The 23,714-nt window shown below is 15.7% G+C and overlaps 2 protein-coding genes across 2 annotated transcripts; both read left to right on the top strand.

Annotated features, from left to right (window-relative positions):
- Positions 1-50: 50 nt before the first annotated feature.
- Positions 51-1,280, top strand: LOC123988870 (cytochrome c oxidase subunit 1-like; the record flags this gene model as incomplete). The annotated part of the gene is given in 1 exon segment (XM_046289625.1): positions 51-1,280. A coding segment is annotated over 1 exon segment (1,167 nt), but the record flags the coding sequence as incomplete, so codon positions are not given.
- A 34-nt stretch (positions 1,281-1,314) lies between these two features.
- LOC123988869 (cytochrome c oxidase subunit 2-like) lies at positions 1,315-2,021 on the top strand. The gene is given in 1 exon segment (XM_046289624.1): positions 1,315-2,021. A coding segment is annotated over 1 exon segment (603 nt). The 5' UTR covers positions 1,315-1,408; the 3' UTR covers positions 2,012-2,021.
- Positions 2,022-23,714: the final 21,693 nt, after the last annotated feature.

The raw sequence follows: 23,714 nt of genomic DNA, 5'->3' as shown, positions 1-23,714 counted from the left end.
GAATTCCAGATATAGCTTTCCCACGAATAAACAATATTAGATTTTGATTATTACCTCCATCTTTAATATTATTACTTTTAAGAAATTTTTTAAATCCAAGTCCTGGAACAGGATGAACAGTTTATCCCCCTTTATCATCAAATTTATTTCATTCTTCTCCTTCAGTTGATTTAGCAATTTTTTCTTTACATATTTCAGGTTTATCTTCTATTATAGGTTCATTAAATTTTATTGTTACAATTATTATAATAAAAAATATTTCTTTAAAATATATTCAATTGCCTTTATTTCCTTGATCTGTGTTTATTACTACTATTCTTTTATTATTTTCTTTACCTGTGTTAGCTGGAGCTATTACTATATTATTATTTGATCGAAATTTTAATACATCTTTTTTTGATCCTACAGGAGGAGGAGATCCAATTCTTTATCAACATTTATTTTGATTTTTTGGACATCCTGAAGTTTATATTTTAATTTTACCTGGATTTGGGTTAATTTCTCAAATTATTTCTAATGAAAGAGGAAAAAAAGAAACTTTTGGAAATATTGGAATAATTTATGCTATATTAAGAATTGGACTTTTAGGTTTTATTGTTTGAGCTCATCATATATTTACTGTTGGTTTAGATGTTGATACACGAGCTTATTTTACTTCAGCTACAATAATTATTGCAATTCCAACAGGAATTAAAGTTTTCAGATGATTAGCTACATATCATGGATCTAAATTAAAAATAAATATATCTATTATATGAACTTTAGGATTTATTTTTCTTTTTACTATAGGAGGTTTAACAGGAATTATACTTTCTAATTCTTCTATTGATATTATTTTACATGATACATATTATGTTGTTGGACATTTTCATTATGTTTTATCTATAGGAGCTATTTTTTCTATTATAGCTGCAATCATTCATTGATTTCCATTAATTATTGGACTTTCTATAAATCAATTTTGATTAAAAATTCAATTTTTTTTAATATTTATTGGAGTTAATATAACTTTTTTTCCTCAACATTTTTTAGGAATAATAGGGATACCACGACGATATTCAGATTATCCAGATTCTTATATATGTTGAAATTTATTTTCTTCAATAGGGTCTTTAATTACTTTAAATAGAGTTATTGTTTTAATTTATATTATTTTTGAAAGAATATATACTAAACGAATAATTTTATTTAAATTTAATCAAACAGCATTAGAATGAATAATACATAATCCTCCTATAAATCACTCTTATAGAGAAATTCCTATAATTTTAAAAAATTAATTTAATATGGCAGAATAAGTGCAATAGATTTAAGATCTATATATAAAATTATTAAATTTTTATTAAAAATTTCTTCATGGTATATATATTCATTTCAAGATTCTAATTCGCCTTATTCAGATAATTTAATGTCATTTCATAATTTTACTTTAATATTTATATTTATAATTATTTCAATTACATTTTTTATATTAATAGATATTTTTAACAATAAATTTATTAATCGATTTCTTTTAAAACATCATACTATTGAAATTATTTGAACTATTATTCCAGCTATTATTCTTTTATTTATTTGTTTTCCTTCTTTAAAAATTCTTTATTTTACTGATGAATTATGAAATCCAATTTTTTTTACAGTAAAAAGTATTGGACATCAATGATATTGAAGATATGAATATCCTGAATTCAATAATTTTGAATTTGATTCTTATATAAATAAAAATTTTGAATATAATTCTTTTCGATTATTAGATGTAGATAATCGTTTAATTATTCCTTTAAAAATTTCAATTCGAATATTAACTACATCTACTGATGTAATTCATTCTTGAACAGTCCCATCGATAGGGGTAAAAAGAGATGCTACCCCAGGACGTATTAATCAAATAAATATTTTTGCTCTTCGTCCTGGATTATTTTTTGGGCAATGTTCAGAAATTTGTGGTATAAATCATAGATTTATACCAATTGTTTTAGAATCTACATCTTATAATAATTTTTTAAAATGAATTAAAAATTCTATTTAAAAAATTATTTTTAAAAAATAAATTAAAAAAATTAAAAAATAAATTAAAAAATAAATTAAAAAAAATTAGTTAAAAAATAACATTAATTTGTCAAATTAAAATTAATTATTAAATTATTTTTTTAAATTAATCATTAAGTGTCTGAAATAAAATAAGAATTGGTCTTTTAAACCAAATATAGTAAATTTATTTACTCTTAATGAAAATTTTATTCCACAAATAAGTCCTAGTTATTGAATATTAATTTCAATTTTTGAATTATTAATTTTTTATGTATTAATTTTTAAAATATATTTTTTTTCAATTAATATAAAAATTTATTTTCTTAAAAAATCTTTTAAAATTTATAAAATTTTTAATTGAAAATGATAATAAATCTTTTTGAAATTTTTGATCCAACTACAAGTATATTTTTTTCTTTAAATTGAATTAGACCAATATTAATTTTTATTATTTTACCATTAAAATTTTGAATTATCCCGTCTCGATTTGAAATTTTAATTATTTTAATTTCTAAAATTATTTTTTCTGAATTTAAAAATTTAACAAAAAAAAAATATAAAATAAATATTTTAATTTTTTTTAGATTAATAATTTTTATTGCTTTAAGAAATTTTATGGGATTATTTCCTTATATTTTTACATCAACAAGTCATATTTCATTTAATTTAATTATTGCACTTTCATCATGATTAGGATTTTTTATTTATAGATGATTAAATAAACCTTTAATAATATTAATTCATTTAGTACCTATAAATACTCCTCCTGCTTTAATAAATTTTATAGTAATAATTGAATTAATTAGAAATATTATTCGACCTTTTACTTTAGCTATTCGATTAACTGCAAATATAATTGCAGGACATTTATTATTAACACTTTTAGGAACATTTATTTCTAAATTTTTAATTTTATTACCTTTTACAATTATTCTTCAAAATATATTAATAATTTTAGAAATTGCAGTTTCTATAATTCAAGCATATGTATTTTCAATTCTTTCTTTATTATATTTTTTAGAATCTAAAAATTAATGTCAATTACTTATAATCATCCATTTCATTTAGTTACAAATAGACCTTGGCCAATTATTAATGCTTTTAATTTAATAAATTTTTTATTAAGATTAGTAATATGATTTTTTTTATTAAATTTTTCATTATTTTTTTTTAATTTTTTTATTCTTATTTTTTCAATATTTTTTTGATGGCGAGATGTAATTCGAGAAAGAACCTTTCAAGGATTTCATTCATTTTCAGTTATAAAATTAATAAAATTTAGAATAATCTTATTTATTGTTTCAGAAATTTTTTTTTTTATCTCATTATTTTGAGCTTATTTTCATTCTATGAGATCACCGAGAATTGAAATTGGTTTATTATGACCTCCAAAAAATATTATTATATTTAATCCATTTAGAATTCCTTTATTAAATTCTTTAATTTTAATTTCATCTGGAATTTCTTTAACTTGAAGTCATAATAGTTTATTAAATAGAAATTATAAAGAAAGAATAATTTCATTAATAATTACTATTATTTTAGGGATATATTTTTCTTCTTTACAATTTATTGAATATTTAGAAGCTCCATTTTGTTTTAATGATAGAACTTTTGGATCTATTTTTTTTATAACTACAGGATTTCATGGATTACATGTAATTATTGGAATTATATTCTTATTTTTTACATTTATTCGATTAATTAATTTACATTTTTCATCTATTCATCATTTTAATTTTGAAGCAGCATCTTGATATTGACATTTTGTAGATGTAGTATGATTATTTTTATATATTTCAATTTATTGATGAATATTTTAAATTAATATATATATATATAGTATAATTTATATTACATTTAATTTCCAATTAAAAAACTTAAATAATTTTAATATATATAATTTTAAATATTATATTTTTATTAAGCTTTATTTTTTTTATTATTTTTTTATTAACATTAATTAATTTTTATCTAAGAATATATAAACCTTTAAATCGAGAAAAAATTACCCCATTTGAATGTGGATTTAATGCTCAATCAAATTCACGATTACCTTTTTCTACACAATTTTTTTTAATTACTTTATTATTTTTAATTTTTGATATTGAAATTATTTTAATTTTACCTTCTATTTTTTTAATAAAATCTAAATCTATTTTTTTAATATTAATTATATTAATTTTTATTTTTTTTATAATTATTAGTTTATTTATTGAATGAAGTTATAGATTATTAAATTGAATTTTCTAATATATGGATTATAAAAAATCTAATATTAAGTCGAAATTAATTGTAAAAATTACTTCATATATATATATATATATATATATATATATATGTAACTTAATTGAAGCTAAAATAGAAGCAATTTATTGTTAATAAATTTATTGAATTTAAATTCCAATTAAAGAAATAAATTTAAATAGAACTTCTAATTCTATAATTAATATAAATATATTATTATTTCTAATTTTTATATAGTTTAAAAAAAACATTATAATTTCAATATAATATTAATAATTAATTATTTATAAAAATTATATTTAAAAATTATAAAATTATTTTAATATCTTCAATATTATGCTTTATTTTTTAAGCTATTTAAATTTTAAATTAAAATAATAAAAATTAATATTATTAATAAATTTGTTAATAATATTCTTAAAAAATTATATTCATCTAATTTATATTTAAATAAATAAAATTTTAATTTAATAAATTTAATTTTAAATTCAAATAAATTTTTTTCATGTATATTTTCATATAATATAATTAAATTTAAAGGAATATCATAATATTGATAAATTTTTTCAATATAAAATATTGTACTTATAAAATTACCTACTATATTTATTTTAAAAGAATTAAAATAAAAAAATTGACCAATTAAAATTCCACAAAAAATTAATTTTATTACTATAATTTTTATATTTAATGTTAATAAAATTAAATAATTTAAATTAAAAATTTTTAAATATAAATATCCTATAAAAAAAATAGTAATTAATAAAATAAATATACAAAAATTTTCTAAAATTCCTTCTTTTTTAATTAAATTTACATAATAATTTTTTTTAGAAAATAAAATAAATATAATTAATCGAATAGAATAAGATACAGTAAAAATAGTAGAAAAAATTAAAAATATTATTCTAATTAAATTTATCTTATTTAAAAAAATTAATTCTATAATTATATCCTTAGAAAAATATCCTGATATAAAAGGAAATCCTATTAAACATAATAAAGAAAAAATTAATACTATGGTTTTAAAAGGATAAATATATATTATTCCACCATAACATCGAATATCTTGATTTCTATTAAAATTATGAATAAATCTTCCAACACACAAAAATATTAAAGATTTAAATAAAGCATGAATTACTAAATGAAAAAAAGCTATTTCTCAAAAACCTAATCTTAAAATTCTTATTATTAATCTTAATTGACTTAAAGTTGATAAAGCAATAATTTTTTTAAAATCATATTCATAATTTGCAATTAAACCTGCTATAAATATTGTTAATCTAGAAATTAATAAAATATATTTATTAAAATAATCTAAAAATAAAAATTTATTATATCGAATTAATAAATAAACCCCAGCAGTTACTAAAGTAGAAGAATGAACTAAAGATGAAACAGGAGTAGGTGCTATTATTGCTGCAGGTAATCATAAAGTAAATGGAATTTGAGCTCTTTTTGTAAAAGCTACTAATACTAATAAAATTAATATTAATAAATTAAATTTATAAACCATTAAATTTCATCTTCCAAATATTATTCCTATAGTAATTATTAGTAAAATTCCCACATCTCCAATTCGATTTCTAAAAATTGTTAATATTCCAGCATTATATGCTTTTTCATTTTGATAATAAATAATTAAACAATAAGAAATTAATCCTAGTCCATCTCATCCTAATAAAATTGTTAAAAATCTTGGTCTCAAAATTATTAAATATATAGAAATTACAAATAAAATTACTAAAATAATAAATCGATTTATAAATTTGTCTCCTTTTATATAATAAATTCTATAAATTAAAACAACTATTGAAATTAATGAAACTAATATTAAAAATATTATTCTATAAAAATCTAAATAAATAAAAAAAGAAAATTTTATTCTATTATAACTATAAATTATTCATTCTAAAATAATTAATTTTTCTTTAAAAAAAATAATTAACATTAATAAAAAAAATCATCCTATAAATATAAATAATATATAAATAAATATAATTAAAATAATTTAAAGTATTTAATACATCTTTGAATCCACACTTCAAAATTTTTTTTAAACTATTTAAATTAAATAAAAATTTTTAAATTTAAAATTATTATATTTAAAGGAATTCAATGAAATAATAAAATTAAATAATTAATTAATTTTCCTCTACTTAAACTTTTATAAAAAAAATTTTTACCATGAATAATAAATCTAAAAAAATATAAAGAATATATAAATCTAATTAAACAATAAAAAAATAACTTAATTATTAATAATCTTAATCAATTTATTAATCTTATTAATAAAAAAATTTCTCTAACTAAATTTAAAGAAAAAGGAGCAGCTATATTTGAAGAACATATTAAAAATCATATTAATGATATTGAAGGTATAAAAATTAATACTCCTTTATTAATAATTATTAAACGTCTATGAGTTTCTAAATAACATAAATTTAATAAATAAAATAATCCTGATGAGCATAAACCATGAGCAATTATTATTAAATAAGAACCTAAAAATCTTAATTTACTTATAGTAAATATAGAAGATATTAATAAATTTATATGAACTACAGAAGATATAGCTACTAAAATTTTTATATCAATTTGTCGAAAACAATTTAATCTTAAAATAATTCTTCCTAATAGCCCAATTTCAATAAAATATTTTCTTATTTCTAAAAAATTTTGAAAAAAAATTATTATTAATCGTAATAAACCATAAGAACCTAATTTTAATAAAATTGCAGCTAAAATTATTGACCCAAAAACAGGTGCTTCTACATGAGCTTTTAATAATCATCCATGTATTAAATATATAGGTATTTTTACTAAAAATCCAACAATTAAATATAAAAATAAAATTTTATTTAATTTAATTATTATTCTTTCTAATAATAAAAATCTTAAAGATCCTATTAAATTATATAAATATAATAATACTAATAATAATGGTAATGAAAAAAATAAAGTATAAAATATTAAATAATATCTAGCATAAATTCGTAAAAATCCTATCCCTCATTTTATAATTAAAAAAAAAATAATTAATAATCTAACTTCAAAAAAAAAATAAAATATTAATATATTTATTCTAAAAAAATTTATTAATAAAATAATTAATATTAAAATTAATAAATTTATACATAAAATAAATCTTTTTTCTTGATTAATTCTTATAAAAACTAATCCAAAAATTCATAAAATTATAATAATAATACCATAGGAATAAAAATTTAACCCAAAATTAAAACTTAAATTAATTCATTCTATAAAAAATCTATTTATGCTTAATATTATAAAACTTAATAAAAATATTATATTTCTTACAAAATATAATTTTTTATATATATTAAAATTTAAAAATAAAAATCTAACCATTAAAATTATACTCTCTATTATTAACATTTTAAATTTATTATTATAAATCCTTGATTACCAATAACTCTTAATATAGAAACAACAATAGATAATCCTAAAACAGCCTCACATACAGAAAAAATTAAATAATATATAAATATTCATCTTAAATATTCTAATTCATTTAATATTAAAATTAATAAATTTAAAACTACAAAAAATTCTATTCTAATTAAAAATATTAAAAAATATTTATTAATTATTATTATTATTATAAAAATTAAAATTATTAAAATTAAAAAATATCTTTTTAAAATAAATTAGACTTTATAGTTTTAAAATAAAACATTAATTTTGTAAATTAATAATGATATCTATTTCTAAAGTCTAACTTCAAAATAATTTATTTATTAAAATATCTTTAATTCCCAAAATTAAAATTTTAAATTTAAACTATATTTTGTTAATGTTAATTTCAAAAATCTTATTTATATTTATAAATTTATTTATTATTACTAATGTATTATTACTTTCATCTTTACACCCAATTACTATCTTATTTCATTTTATTATATTTACTTTATCATCTTCTATATTAATTTTTTTAAATTTAAATAATTCTTTATATTCTTTTATAATTACAATTTCATTAATTGGAGGTATAATAATTATATTCAATTATTTTATTAGTTTAATTAATAATGAAAACTCTAAAATAAAATTTTTTGAATTAATTACTTCAATTAATTTTTTTTTTATTTCTTTTATTATAATTATTTATTTTATATATCAAATACCAATTTTTTTTTTTACAGAAAATATAATTTTAAATAAATGATCATTAAAAATCCAAAATATTTATTTTTATCCAATAAATTATTTAACTATTATAATAATTTTATTTTTATTAATTTGTTTAACTTTATCTTTTAAAATATCTACAATTAAAATAACTCCTCTTCGTAAAATTAAAATTTAATGAAAAATAAATATTTTAAAATTTTTAAATCTAATAAATTTCTTAATATTATCTATTCATCATTTAATATTCATCCAACACCAGTTAATATTAATTATTTATGAAATTTTGGTTCAATTTTAGGAATTCTTTTATTAATTCAAATTATTTCAGGTTTTATTTTATCTATACATTATTGTCCGAATATTAACTATGCATTTGATAGAATTATTCACATTATAAAAAATGTTAATTCTGGATGAATATTTCGTTATATTCACTTAAATGGGGCCTCATTTTATTTTCTTTGTATATATTTACATATTAGACGAAATATTTTTTATCAATGTTATTCATCTCAACATGTTTGAAATATTGGAATTATTATTTTATTAACTTCTATAGGAACTGCATTTATAGGATATGTATTACCTTGAGGACAAATATCTTTTTGAGGAGCTACTGTAATTACAAATCTTCTTTCAGCAATTCCTTATATTGGCCAATATATTGTTGAATGAATTTGAGGGGGATTTTCTATTAATAATGCAACTCTAAATCGATTTTTTTCATTACATTTTATTTTACCATTAATAATTATAATTATAGTTATTATACATCTTTATTTTCTTCATATAATCGGATCAAATAACCCAATAGGAACAAATAGAAATATTTATAAAATTCCATTTCATTCTTATTTTTCAACTAAAGATATTCTTGGATTTTTTTTAATTTTTTGATTATTTAGATTTATTATTCTTCAAAATCCAAATATATTAAATGATCCTGATAATTGATCAATTGCAAATCCAATAAATACTCCTCAACATATTAAGCCTGAATGATATTTTTTATTTGCTTATTCTATTTTACGAGCTATTCCTAATAAATTAGGAGGAGTATTAGCTTTACTTTTTTCTATTTTAATTTTATTTATTCTCCCATTAATAATAAATCATAAATTTAAAACTAATAAATTTTATCCATTAAATAATTTATTATTTTGATTTTTTATTAATAATTTTATTATTTTAACTTGATTAGGAAGGCAAGCTATTGATTATCCTTATACTTTAATTAATTTAATTTTTACAAATTTATATTTTATATTTTTTATTTCAAATATATATCTTATAAAATTTTGAGATAAAATTATTTATAATTATTATTAAATTAATGAGTCTGAATTAGACATATATTTTGAAAATATATTAAAGAAAAATATTTTTTCTATTAATTTTAAATTTATATATATAAATTTATTAATATCTTTAAAATAAAAATTATATATATATAAATTAAAATAAAAGATAAAAATTTTTTTCAACATATATATATTAATTCATCATATCGAATTCGAGGTATAATTCTTCGAATTCAAATAAAAAAAAAATTATGATATAAAATTATTAATAAAGTTAAAATTGAATATCCAAAATTAAAAAAAATAATTACTATAATCAATCTTATAAATAAAATTATTATATATTCAGCTATAAAAATTAGAGAAAATCTTCTTCTATAATATTCTACATTAAATCCAGAAACTAATTCTGATTCCCCTTCAATTAAATCAAATGGAGCTCGATTTAATTCAATTATTATTCTTACAATTAACATAAAATATAATGGAAAAAAAAGAAAAAAAAAATTAATATTAAATTGAAATTTTGTAAATAATTCTAAAGAAAATCCTTCAATAAATATTATAATAACAAAAAATATAAAAAATAATCTAACTTCAAAAGAAATAGATTGAGAAATTGATCGTAAACATCCTAATATTGAATAAATTGAATTAGATGACCATCCTATTATCATAGTCGGATAAACTCTTAAACTTAATATTAAAAATAAAAATACCAATCCAAATTTAAAATTTATTCAATTTACATAATAAGGCATTAATAATCAATATAATATTGAGATTATTAATATAATTATTGGACCTAATATATATATATATAAATTAATTTTATCTAAATACATGTATTCTTTAGAAAATAATTTAATTGCATCCGAAAATGGTTGTAATATTCCTTTAATTCCTACTTTATTAGGACCTTTTCGAATTTGAATATAACCTAAAATTTTTCGTTCTAATAATGTTAAAAATGCTACTCCTACTAAAATCATAATTATCATAATTAATAAATAAACTAAATTAAAATAAAAAATTATTATCTATAAATTATATAATATTATATAATTAAATTCTAAATTTAATGCACTTAATCTGCCAAGATAATTTTAATTAATTAATTTTTATATAAATTATTTCTTAAATTTAGTCCTTTCGTACAAAAATTTTAAATTTTTTTAAAGATAGAAACCAATCTGACTCACGTCGATCTGAACTCAAATCATGTAAAATTTTCATAGTCGAACAGACTAAATTTATAAACACCTACATTTATAATTTATTTTAATTCAACATCGAGGTCGCAAACAATTTTTTCAATTTGATCTTTCCAAAAATATTACGCTGTTATCCCTAAGGTAATTTATTTTTTTATTATATTTTATAATATATTTCAATTAAATTTCTATAAATTAATATTTTTAAAACTTTAAAGTTAATTAAATCTAAAAATCCTCCCAATTAAATATATTATTAAAATTTATAAAATTTATAATATATAAAATTCTATAGGGTCTTATCGTCCCTTAAATTTAATTAAGCATTTTAACTTAAAATTTAAATTTATTTTATATAATTGAGACAGTTTATATTTCATTAATTCATTCATTCTAGCCTTCAATTAAAAGACAAATGATTATGCTACCTTCGTACAGTTAAAATACTGCAGCTATTTAATTTTTCATTGAGCAGAACTGACTTTATATTAAAATCAAAAAGACATGTTTTTGTTAAACAGGTGAATATAATTATTTTGCTTAATTACTTAAAAATATTTTTTTTTATAAAATAATTTAAACAAATTAAATTACTAATTTAATCATTTTAATATAATTTAAATTATTAAAATTATTTTTTTTTTAATTTATATATATAAATTTTTAATTCATATTTATAATATTATATATATATATAAAATATTATAATTAAATTTATTAATAAATTATTAAATACTTATTAAATATTTTTAAATTTTAAAAATAATCTTTTTAAATATTAAATTAAATTATTATATAATTAATTTATAGTTTATCCCATAAATTATTTATATTTTATAAAATAAAATTTTTTAATAAAATTTATTCTTAAAAAATATATAAATTAAATTTAATTCAAAAAAAACTAGATATCATTAAAATTGAATAACATCTAATCTCTAAATATATATTTATAATTTTTATTTTACAAAAAAAATTTTATATATTTAGTTCTTTTAATTTCGAGATATTTAATTATTTAAAAATTATTTAATTAACCCTGATACAAAAGGTACAAAATTTTTTTCTATTTATTAAAATTTAAAACTTTCATTAACATTACTTAAATTATAAATATAATTTATTTTTTCTAAAAATTTACTTTAACTTTTTACTTTACTAATAACTTTTTTTAATATTATTTATATTAAATCAATTATTAAAATTTTATTATATTAATTAAAATTTTAATAATTAAATTAATCTTTTCATTGTAATTGAAAAATTTTATTTAAACTAAAATTTTTTCTAAGAACATTTTCCAATACTCTCACTTTGTTACGACTTATTTCAAATTTTATTGAAATTGACGGGCAATTTGTACATTATATAAAAAATATTCAAATAAATATATTTAATTTATTTTACTTTTAAATCCTATTTATTAAAAATATTAAAATTTATTAATTTAAATAAATTTATTATTAATGTAACTCATATTTATCTAATAAATACTTTATTTTGATTTGAATTATTTTATTTTAAATAAATTTTAATTATTATATTAATATAAAATTTTTAAACAACAATACAAAAATAATAATATTAATATCTTATTAGTTTATTATATCGTGGATTATCAAATTAATATACAAGTTCCCCTAAAAATTTATATAACTGCCATATTTTATAATTTTAATGATCTACATTTAATAATTAATTTTTTTTTAAAATTAATATAATAGGGTATCTAATCCTAGTCTTATCCTTAATTTTTATAATTTTTATTAAATAATAATTAATTATTATAAAATTATTTATTTCACCAATATAAATTTAATTTAATTAATTAACTTATTTTAAAAATTAATATTTAAAAAAATTAATTTTTAAATTTAGTTTAACCGCTATTGCTGGCACTAAATTAAAATTTAATAAAATTATTTACCATAAAAAACTTTCATTATTATAAAAGTATTATATATTAATTATATATATATATAATTATTATTAAAATAAATATATATCAATAAATTTTATATATAAATCAACAATTTAATTAATTTATAAACCTAAAATCAAAATTATAAGTTTTTAATAAAATATAAATTTAATTTATTTATATATATATATATATATATATATAATATACATATATATATATTATATATATATATAAAAAAAGATTATCTAATTTAAAAATTAGATAATCTTAACGTTCTTTAATATTCTTATATATATATATAAATATTAAAAATAATTATTAATATTTTTTAATTTAAAATTTATACATATATTTATAAAAAAGATTATCTAATTTTTAAATTAGATAATCTTAACGTTCTTTAATATTTTTATATATAAATATTAAAAATAATAATATTTTTTAATTTAAAACATACATATATATATATATATTAAAAAGATTATTTAATTTAAAAATTAGATAATCTTAACGTTCTTTAATATTTTTATATATATATAAATATTAAAAACAATAATTAATATTTTTTAATTTAAAATTTATACATATATATATTAAAAAGATTATTTAATTTAAAAATTAGATAATCTTAACGTTCTTTAATATTTTTATATATAAATATTAAAAACTAATTAATATTTCTTAATTTAAAATTTATATATATATATAATTTTTTAAAGATTATCTATTTAAAATTATTAGAAAATTTTAATTGTTATTTAATATTCTTTATAATATATAAATATAAATAACTTATTTATAAATTAATAATATATTATATAAATTTAAATCAATACAGTATTATAAATAACAATTATAGATCAAATTATAAATTGAATATCAATATAATTATTATTAGATTATAGATCTAATTATTTAAATTGAATATCAGTTCTTTCCCACAGACCAATACCTATTAAATTAGATTTAAATCAATACAGTATTATAAATAACAATTATAGATCAAATTATAAATTGAATATCAATATAATTATTATTAGATTATAGATCTAATTATTTAAATTGAATATCAGTTCTTTCCCACAGACCAATACCTATTAAATTAGATTTAAATCAATACAGTATTATAAATAACAATTATAGATCAAATTATAAATTGAATATCAATATAATTATTATTAGATTATAGATCTAATTATTTAAATTGAATATCAGTTCTTTCCCACAGACCAATACCTATTAAATTAGATTTAAATCAATACAGTATTATAAATAACAATTATAGATCAAATTATAAATTGAATATCAATATAATTATTATTAGATTATAGATCTAATTATTTAAATTGAATATCAGTTCTTTCCCACAGACCAATACCTATTAAATTAGATTTAAATCAATACAATATTATAAATAACAATTATAGATCAAATTATAAATTGAATATCAATATAATTATTATTAGATTATAGATCTAATTATTTAAATTGAATATCAGTTCTTTCCCACAGACCAATACCTATTAAATTAGATTTAAATCAATACAGTATTATAAATAACAATTATAGATCAAATTATAAATTGAATATCAATATAATTATTATTAGATTATAGATCTAATTATTTAAATTGAATATCAGTTCCTTCCCACAGACCAATACCTATTAAATTAGATTTAAATCAATACAGTATTATAAATAACAATTATAGATCAAATTATAAATTGAATATCAATATAATTATTATTAGATTATAGATCTAATTATTTAAATTGAATATCAGTTCCTTCCCACAGACCAATACCTATTAAATTAGATTTAAATCAATACAGTATTATAAATAACAATTATAGATCAAATTATAAATTGAATATCAATATAATTATTATTAGATTATAGATCTAATTATTTAAATTGAATATCAGTTCCTTCCCACAGACCAATACCTATTAAATTAGATTTAAATCAATACAATATTATAAATAACAATTATAGATCAAATTATAAATTGAATATCAATATAATTATTATTAGATTATAGATCTAATTATTTAAATTGAATATCAGTTCTTTCCCACAGACCAATACCTATTAAATTAGATTTAAATCAATACAGTATTATAAATAACAATTATAGAACAAATTATAAATTGAATATCAATATAATTATTATTAGATTATAGATCTAATTATTTAAATTGAATATCAGTTCCTTCCCACAGACCAATACCTATTAAATTAGATTTAAATCAATACAGTATTATAAATAACAATTATAGATCAAATTATAAATTGAATATCAATATAATTATTATTAGATTATAGATCTAATTATTTAAATTGAATATCAGTTCTTTCCCACAGACCAATACCTATTAAATTAGATTTAAATCAATACAGTATTATAAATAACAATTATAGATCAAATTATAAATTGAATATCAATATAATTATTATTAGATTATAGATCTAATTATTTAAATTGAATATCAGTTCTTTCCCACAGACCAATACCTATTAAATTAGATTTAAATCAATACAATATTATAAATAACAATTATAGATCAAATTATAAATTGAATATCAATATAATTATTATTAGATTATAGATCTAATTATTTAAATTGAATATCAGTTCTTTCCCACAGACCAATACCTATTAAATTAGATTTAAATCAATACAGTATTATAAATAACAATTATAGATCAAATTATAAATTGAATATCAATATAATTATTATTAGATTATAGATCTAATTATTTAAATTGAATATCAGTTCCTTCCCACAGACCAATACCTATTAAATTAGATTTAAATCAATACAGTATTATAAATAACAATTATAGATCAAATTATAAATTGAATATCAATATAATTATTATTAGATTATAGATCTAATTATTTAAATTGAATATCAGTTCCTTCCCACAGACCAATACCTATTAAATTAGATTTAAATCAATACAGTATTATAAATAACAATTATAGATCAAATTATAAATTGAATATCAATATAATTATTATTAGATTATAGATCTAATTATTTAAATTGAATATCAGTTCTTTCCCACAGACCAATACCTATTAAATTAGATTTAAATCAATACAGTATTATAAATAACAATTATAGATCAAATTATAAATTGAATATCAATATAATTATTATTAGATTATAGATCTAATTATTTAAATTGAATATCAGTTCTTTCCCACAGACCAATACCTATTAAATTAGATTTAAATCAATACAGTATTATAAATAACAATTATAGATCAAATTATAAATTGAATATCAATATAATTATTATTAGATTATAGATCTAATTATTTAAATTGAATATCAGTTCCTTCCCACAGAACCAATACCTATTAAATTAGATTTAAATCAATACAGTATTATAAATAACAATTATAGATCAAATTATAAATTGAATATCAATATAATTATTATTAGATTATAGATCTAATTATTTAAATTGAATATCAGTTCCTTCCCACAGACCAATACCTATTAAATTAGATTTAAATCAATACAGTATTATAAATAACAATTATAGATCAAATTATAAATTGAATATCAATATAATTATTATTAGATTATAGATCTAATTATTTAAATTGAATATCAGTTCTTTCCCACAGACCAATACCTATTAAATTAGATTTAAATCAATACAGTATTATAAATAACAATTATAGATCAAATTATAAATTGAATATCAATATAATTATTATTAGATTATAGATCTAATTATTTAAATTGAATATCAGTTCCTTCCCACAGACCAATACCTATTAAATTAGATTTAAATCAATACAGTATTATAAATAACAATTATAGATCAAATTATAAATTGAATATCAATATAATTATTATTAGATTATAGATCTAATTATTTAAATTGAATATCAGTTCCTTCCCACAGACCAATACCTATTAAATTAGATTTAAATCAATACAGTATTATAAATAACAATTATAGATCAAATTATAAATTGAATATCAATATAATTATTATTAGATTATAGATCTAATTATTTAAATTGAATATCAGTTCCTTCCCACAGACCAATACCTATTAAATTAGATTTAAATCAATACAGTATTATAAATAACAATTATAGATCAAATTATAAATTGAATATCAATATAATTATTATTAGATTATAGATCTAATTATTTAAATTGAATATCAGTTCTTTCCCACAGACCAATACCTATTAAATTAGATTTAAATCAATACAGTATTATAAATAACAATTATAGATCAAATTATAAATTGAATATCAATATAATTATTATTAGATTATAGATCTAATTATTTAAATTGAATATCAGTTCCTTCCCACAGACCAATACCTATTAAATTAGATTTAAATCAATACAGTATTATAAATAACAATTATAGATCAAATTATAAATTGAATATCAATATAATTATTATTAGATTATAGATCTAATTATTTAAATTGAATATCAGTTCCTTCCCACAGACCAATACCTATTAAATTAGATTTAAATCAATACAGTATTATAAATAACAATTATAGATCAAATTATAAATTGAATATCAATATAATTATTATTAGATTATAGATCTAATTATTTAAATTGAATATCAGTTCCTTCCCACAGACCAATACCTATTAAATTAGATTTAAATCAATACAGTATTATAAATAATAATTATAGATCAAATTATAAATTGAATATCAATATAATTATTATTAGATTATAGATCTAATTATTTAAATTGAATATCAGTTCCTTCCCACAGACCAATACCTATTAAATTAGATTTAAATCAATACAGTATTATAAATAACAATTATAGATCAAATTATAAATTGAATATCAATATAATTATTATTAGATTATAGATCTAATTATTTAAATTGAATATCAGTTCTTTCCCACAAACCAATACCTATTAAATTAGATTTAAATCAATACAGTATTATAAATAACAATTATAGATCAAATTATAAATTGAATATCAATATAATTATTATTAGATTATAGATCTAATTATTTAAATTGAATATCAGTTCCTTCCCACAGACCAATACCTATTAAATTAGATTTAAATCAATACAGTATTATAAATAACAATTATAGATCAAATTATAAATTGAATATCAATATAATTATTATTAGATTATAGATCTAATTATTTAAATTGAATATCAGTTCCTTCCCACAGACCAATACCTATTAAATTAGATTTAAATCAATACAGTATTATAAATAACAATTATAGATCAAATTATAAATTGAATATCAATATAATTATTATTAGATTATAGATCTAATTATTTAAATTGAATATCAGTTCCTTCCCACAGACCAATACCTATTAAATTAGATTTAAATCAATACAGTATTATAAATAACAATTATAGATCAAATTATAAATTGAATATCAATATAATTATTATTAGATTATAGATCTAATTATTTAAATTGAATATCAGTTCCTTCCCACAGACCAATACCTATTAAATTAGATTTAAATCAATACAGTATTATAAATAACAATTATAGATCAAATTATAAATTGAATATCAATATAATTATTATTAGATTATAGATCTAATTATTTAAATTGAATATCAGTTCCTTCCCACAGACCAATACCTATTAAATTAGATTTAAATCAATACAGTATTATAAATAACAATTATAGATCAAATTATAAATTGAATATCAATATAATTATTATTAGATTATAGATCTAATTATTTAAATTGAATATCAGTTCCTTCCCACAGACCAATACCTATTAAATTAGATTTAAATCAATACAGTATTATAAATAACAATTATAGATCAAATTATAAATTGAATATCAATATAATTATTATTAGATTATAGATCTAATTATTTAAATTGAATATCAGTTCCTTCCCACAGACCAATACCTATTAAATTAGATTTAAATCAATACAGTATTATAAATAACAATTATAGATCAAATTATAAATTGAATATCAATATAATTATTATTAGATTATAGATCTAATTATTTAAATTGAATATCAGTTCCTTTCCCACAGACCAATACCTATTAAATTAGATTTAAATCAATACAGTATTATAAATAACAATTATAGATCAAATTATAAATTGAATATCAATATAATTATTATTAGATTATAGATCTAATTATTTAAATTGAATATCAGTTCCTTCCCACAGACCAATACCTATTAAATTAGATTTAAATCAATACAATATTATAAATAACAATTATAGATCAAATTATAAATTGAATATCAATATAATTATTATTAGATTATAGATCTAATTATTTAAATTGAATATCAGTTCCTTCCCACAGACCAATACCTATTAAATTAGATTTAAATCAATACAGTATTATAAATAACAATTATAGATCAAATTATAAATTGAATATCAATATAATTATTATTAGATTATAGATCTAATTATTTAAATTGAATATCAGTTCTTTCCCACAAACCAATACCTATTAAATTAGATTTAAATCAATACAGTATTATAAATAACAATTATAGATCAAATTATAAATTGAATATCAATATAATTATTATTAGATTATAGATCTAATTATTTAAATTGAATATCAGTTCCTTCCCACAGACCAATACCTATTAAATTAGATTTAAATCAATACAGTATTATAAATAACAATTATAGATCAAATTATAAATTGAATATCAATATAATTATTATTAGATTATAGATCTAATTATTTAAATTGAATATCAATTCCTTCCCACAGACCAATACCTATTAAATTAGATTTAAATCAATACAATATTATAAATAACAATTATAGATCAAATTATAAATTGAATATCAATATAATTATTATTAGATTATAGATCTAATTATTTAAATTGAATATCAGTTCTTTCCCACAGACCAATACCTATTAAATTAGATTTAAATCAATACAGTATTATAAATAACAATTATAGATCAAATTATAAATTGAATATCAATATAATTATTATTAGATTATAGATCTAATTATTTAAATTGAATATCAGTTCCTTCCCACAGACCAATACCTATTAAATTAGATTTAAATCAATACAGTATTATAAATAACAATTATAGATCAAATTATAAATTGAATATCAATATAATTATTATTAGATTATAGATCTAATTATTTAAATTGAATATCAGTTCCTTCCCACAGACCAATACCTATTAAATTAGATTTAAATCAATACAGTATTATAAATAACAATTATAGATCAAATTATAAATTGAATATCAATATAATTATTATTAGATTATAGATCTAATTATTTAAATTGAATATCAGTTCATTTTTATAAATTATATATATATAAATTTTGGGAAATCTATATGAATCGTAAAAAATATTCTTCGATATTAAAATAGAATTTGATCTATTTTGTATTCATACAATTTAATTAACAAATTTTGGGAAATCTATATGAATCGTAAAAAATATTCTTCGATATTAAAATAGAATTTGATCTATTTTGTATTCATACAATTTAATTAACAAATTTTGGGAAATCTATATGAATCGTAAAAAATATTCTTCGATATTAGAATAGAATTTGATCTATTTTGTATTCATACAATTTAATTAACAAATTTTGGGAAATCTATATGGATCGTAAAAAATATTCTACGATATTAGAATAGAATTTGATCTATTTTGTATTCATACAATTTAATTAACAAATTTTGGGAAATCTATATGGATCGTAAAAAATATTCTACGATATTAAAATAGAATTTGATCTATTTTGTATTCATACAATTTAATTAACAAATTTTGGGAAATCTATATGAATCGTAAAAAATATTCTTCGATATTAGAATAGAATTTGATCTATTTTGTATTCATACAATTTAATTAACAAATTTTGGGAAATCTATATGAATCGTAAAAAATATTCTTCGATATTAGAATAGAATTTGATCTATTTTGTATTCATACAATTTAATTAACAAATTTTGGGAAATCTATATGGATCATAAAAAATATTCTACGATATTAGAATAGAATTTGATCTATTTTGTATTCATACAATTTAATTAACAAATTTTGGGAAATCTATATGAATCGTAAAAAATATTCTACGATATTAGAATAGAATTTGATCTGTTTTATATTCATACAATTTAATTAACAAATTTTGGGAAATCTATATGGATCGTAAAAAATATTCTACGATATTAGAATAGAATTTGATCTGTTTTGTATTCATACAATTTAATTAACAAATTTTGGGAAATCTATATGGATCGTAAAAAATATTCTACGATATTAGAATAGAATTTGATCTGTTTTGTATTCATACAATTTAATTAACAAATTTTGGGAAATCTATATGGATCGTAAAAAATATTCTACGATATTAGAATAGAATTTGATCTGTTTTGTATTCATACAATTTAATTAACAAATTTTGGGAAATCTATATGGATCGTAAAAAATATTCTACGATATTAGAATAGAATTTGATCTGTTTTGTATTCATACAATTTAATTAACAAATTTTGGGAAATCTATATGGATCGTAAAAAATATTCTACGATATTAGAATAGAATTTGATCTGTTTTGTATTCATACAATTTAATTAACAAATTTTGGGAAATCTATATGGATCGTAAAAAATATTCTACGATATTAGAATAGAATTTGATCTGTTTTGTATTCATACAATTTAATTAACAAATTTTGGGAAATCTATATGGATCGTAAAAAATATTCTACGATATTAGAATAGAATTTGATCTGTTTTGTATTCATACAATTTAATTAACAAATTTTGGGAAATCTATATGGATCGTAAAAAATATTCTACGATATTAGAATAGAATTTGATCTGTTTTGTATTCATACAATTTAATTAACAAATTTTGGGAAATCTATATGGATCGTAAAAAATATTCTACGATATTAGAATAGAATTTGATCTGTTTTGTATTCATACAATTTAATTAACAAATTTTGGGAAATCTATATGGATCGTAAAAAATATTCTACGATATTAGAATAGAATTTGATCTGTTTTGTATTCATACAATTTAATTAACAAATTTTGGGAAATCTATATGGATCGTAAAAAATATTCTACGATATTAGAATAGAATTTGATCTGTTTTGTATTCATACAATTTAATTAACAAATTTTGGGAAATCTATATGGATCGTAAAAAATATTCTACGATATTAGAATAGAATTTGATCTGTTTTATATTCATACAATTTAATTAACAAATTTTTAAATAAATTAAATAATATTAATAAAATTAAAATATTAAATATTTATTTCAAAATAATATAAATATTATTAAATATTTAATTAAATATAATATTAATTAAATAATATTAATAGAATTAAAATATTAAATATTTATTTCAGAATAATATAAATTAAATATTATTAAATATTTAATTGAATATAATATTAATTAAATAATATTATATTCCTTCCCACAGATCAATATCTATTATATATATAATATATATATGTATATATATATATATTAAATAATATTAATAAAATTAAAATATAAAATATTTATTTTAAAATAATATAAATTAAATATTATTAAATATTTAATTAAATATAATAATTAAATATTATATTTTTTCCATTATAATATAAAGATTAAATAATATTAATATATAAATATGTATTATTATTAATTATTTAATAATATATAAATTATTTATATTATATTTAAATATAATGATTTTATAAAATATAATATTATATTTAAAAATATTAATTTATAAATTGATTATAAATATATAATTATATATTAATATAATATGTATTTAATTTAACTATATTTATTTATAAATTTATATACAAGGATTTAATAATATATAATATTATATGAATAAATAGTAATTTATATATTTATTATAAATATATATTCATATATATATTAATAAATAATTTCTAGATAATATATATTTATAAATTTTATATAATGATTTATTAAACTTTATTTTAATTAATAAATAGTAATTTATTATATTTTAATTATTAATTAATAAATATTTTATATTATATAATATATATATTAATTTATTTAATTTAAATAAATATTTAATTTAATATATATTTATAAATATCGGAGATCATGATTATAGTCAATTAAATATTAAATAATAATGAAATTATTTATATATAATTATTTATTATAATAGAATAATTAAATTAAAATATATTTATTTATAAATTGTATTAGAGAGAAATAAATATCAATAATTCAAATATAAATTAATAAATAATTTATTTACAAATAGATTAAATTATTAATAAATATTTAATAATATATAAATTATTTATATAAATATATAAATATAAGGATTTTATAAAATATAATATTATATTTAAAAATATTAATTTATAAATTGATTATAAATATATAATTATATATTAATATAATATGTATTTAATTTAACTATATTTATTTATAAATTTATATACAAGGATTTAATAATATATAATATTATATGAATAAATAGTAATTTATATATTTATTATAAATATATATTCATATATATATTAATAAATAATTTCTAGATAATATATATTTATAAATTTTATATAATGATTTATTAAACTTTATTTTAATTAATAAATAGTAATTTATTATATTTTAATTATTAATTAATAAATATTTTATATTATACAATATATATATAAATTTATTTAATTTAAATAAATATTTAATCTAATATATATTTATAAATATCGGAGATCATGATTATAGTCAATTAAATATTAAATAATAATGAAATTATTTATATATAATTATTTATTATAATAGAATAATTAA

Source organism: Osmia bicornis, unplaced genomic scaffold (genome assembly GCF_907164935.1).
Source record: "Osmia bicornis bicornis unplaced genomic scaffold, iOsmBic2.1, whole genome shotgun sequence".
Lineage (NCBI taxonomy): Eukaryota > Metazoa > Arthropoda > Insecta > Hymenoptera > Megachilidae > Osmia > Osmia bicornis.
Note: the sequence above shows the minus strand (reverse complement) of the source record. Positions and strands in the feature narration are given on the sequence as shown.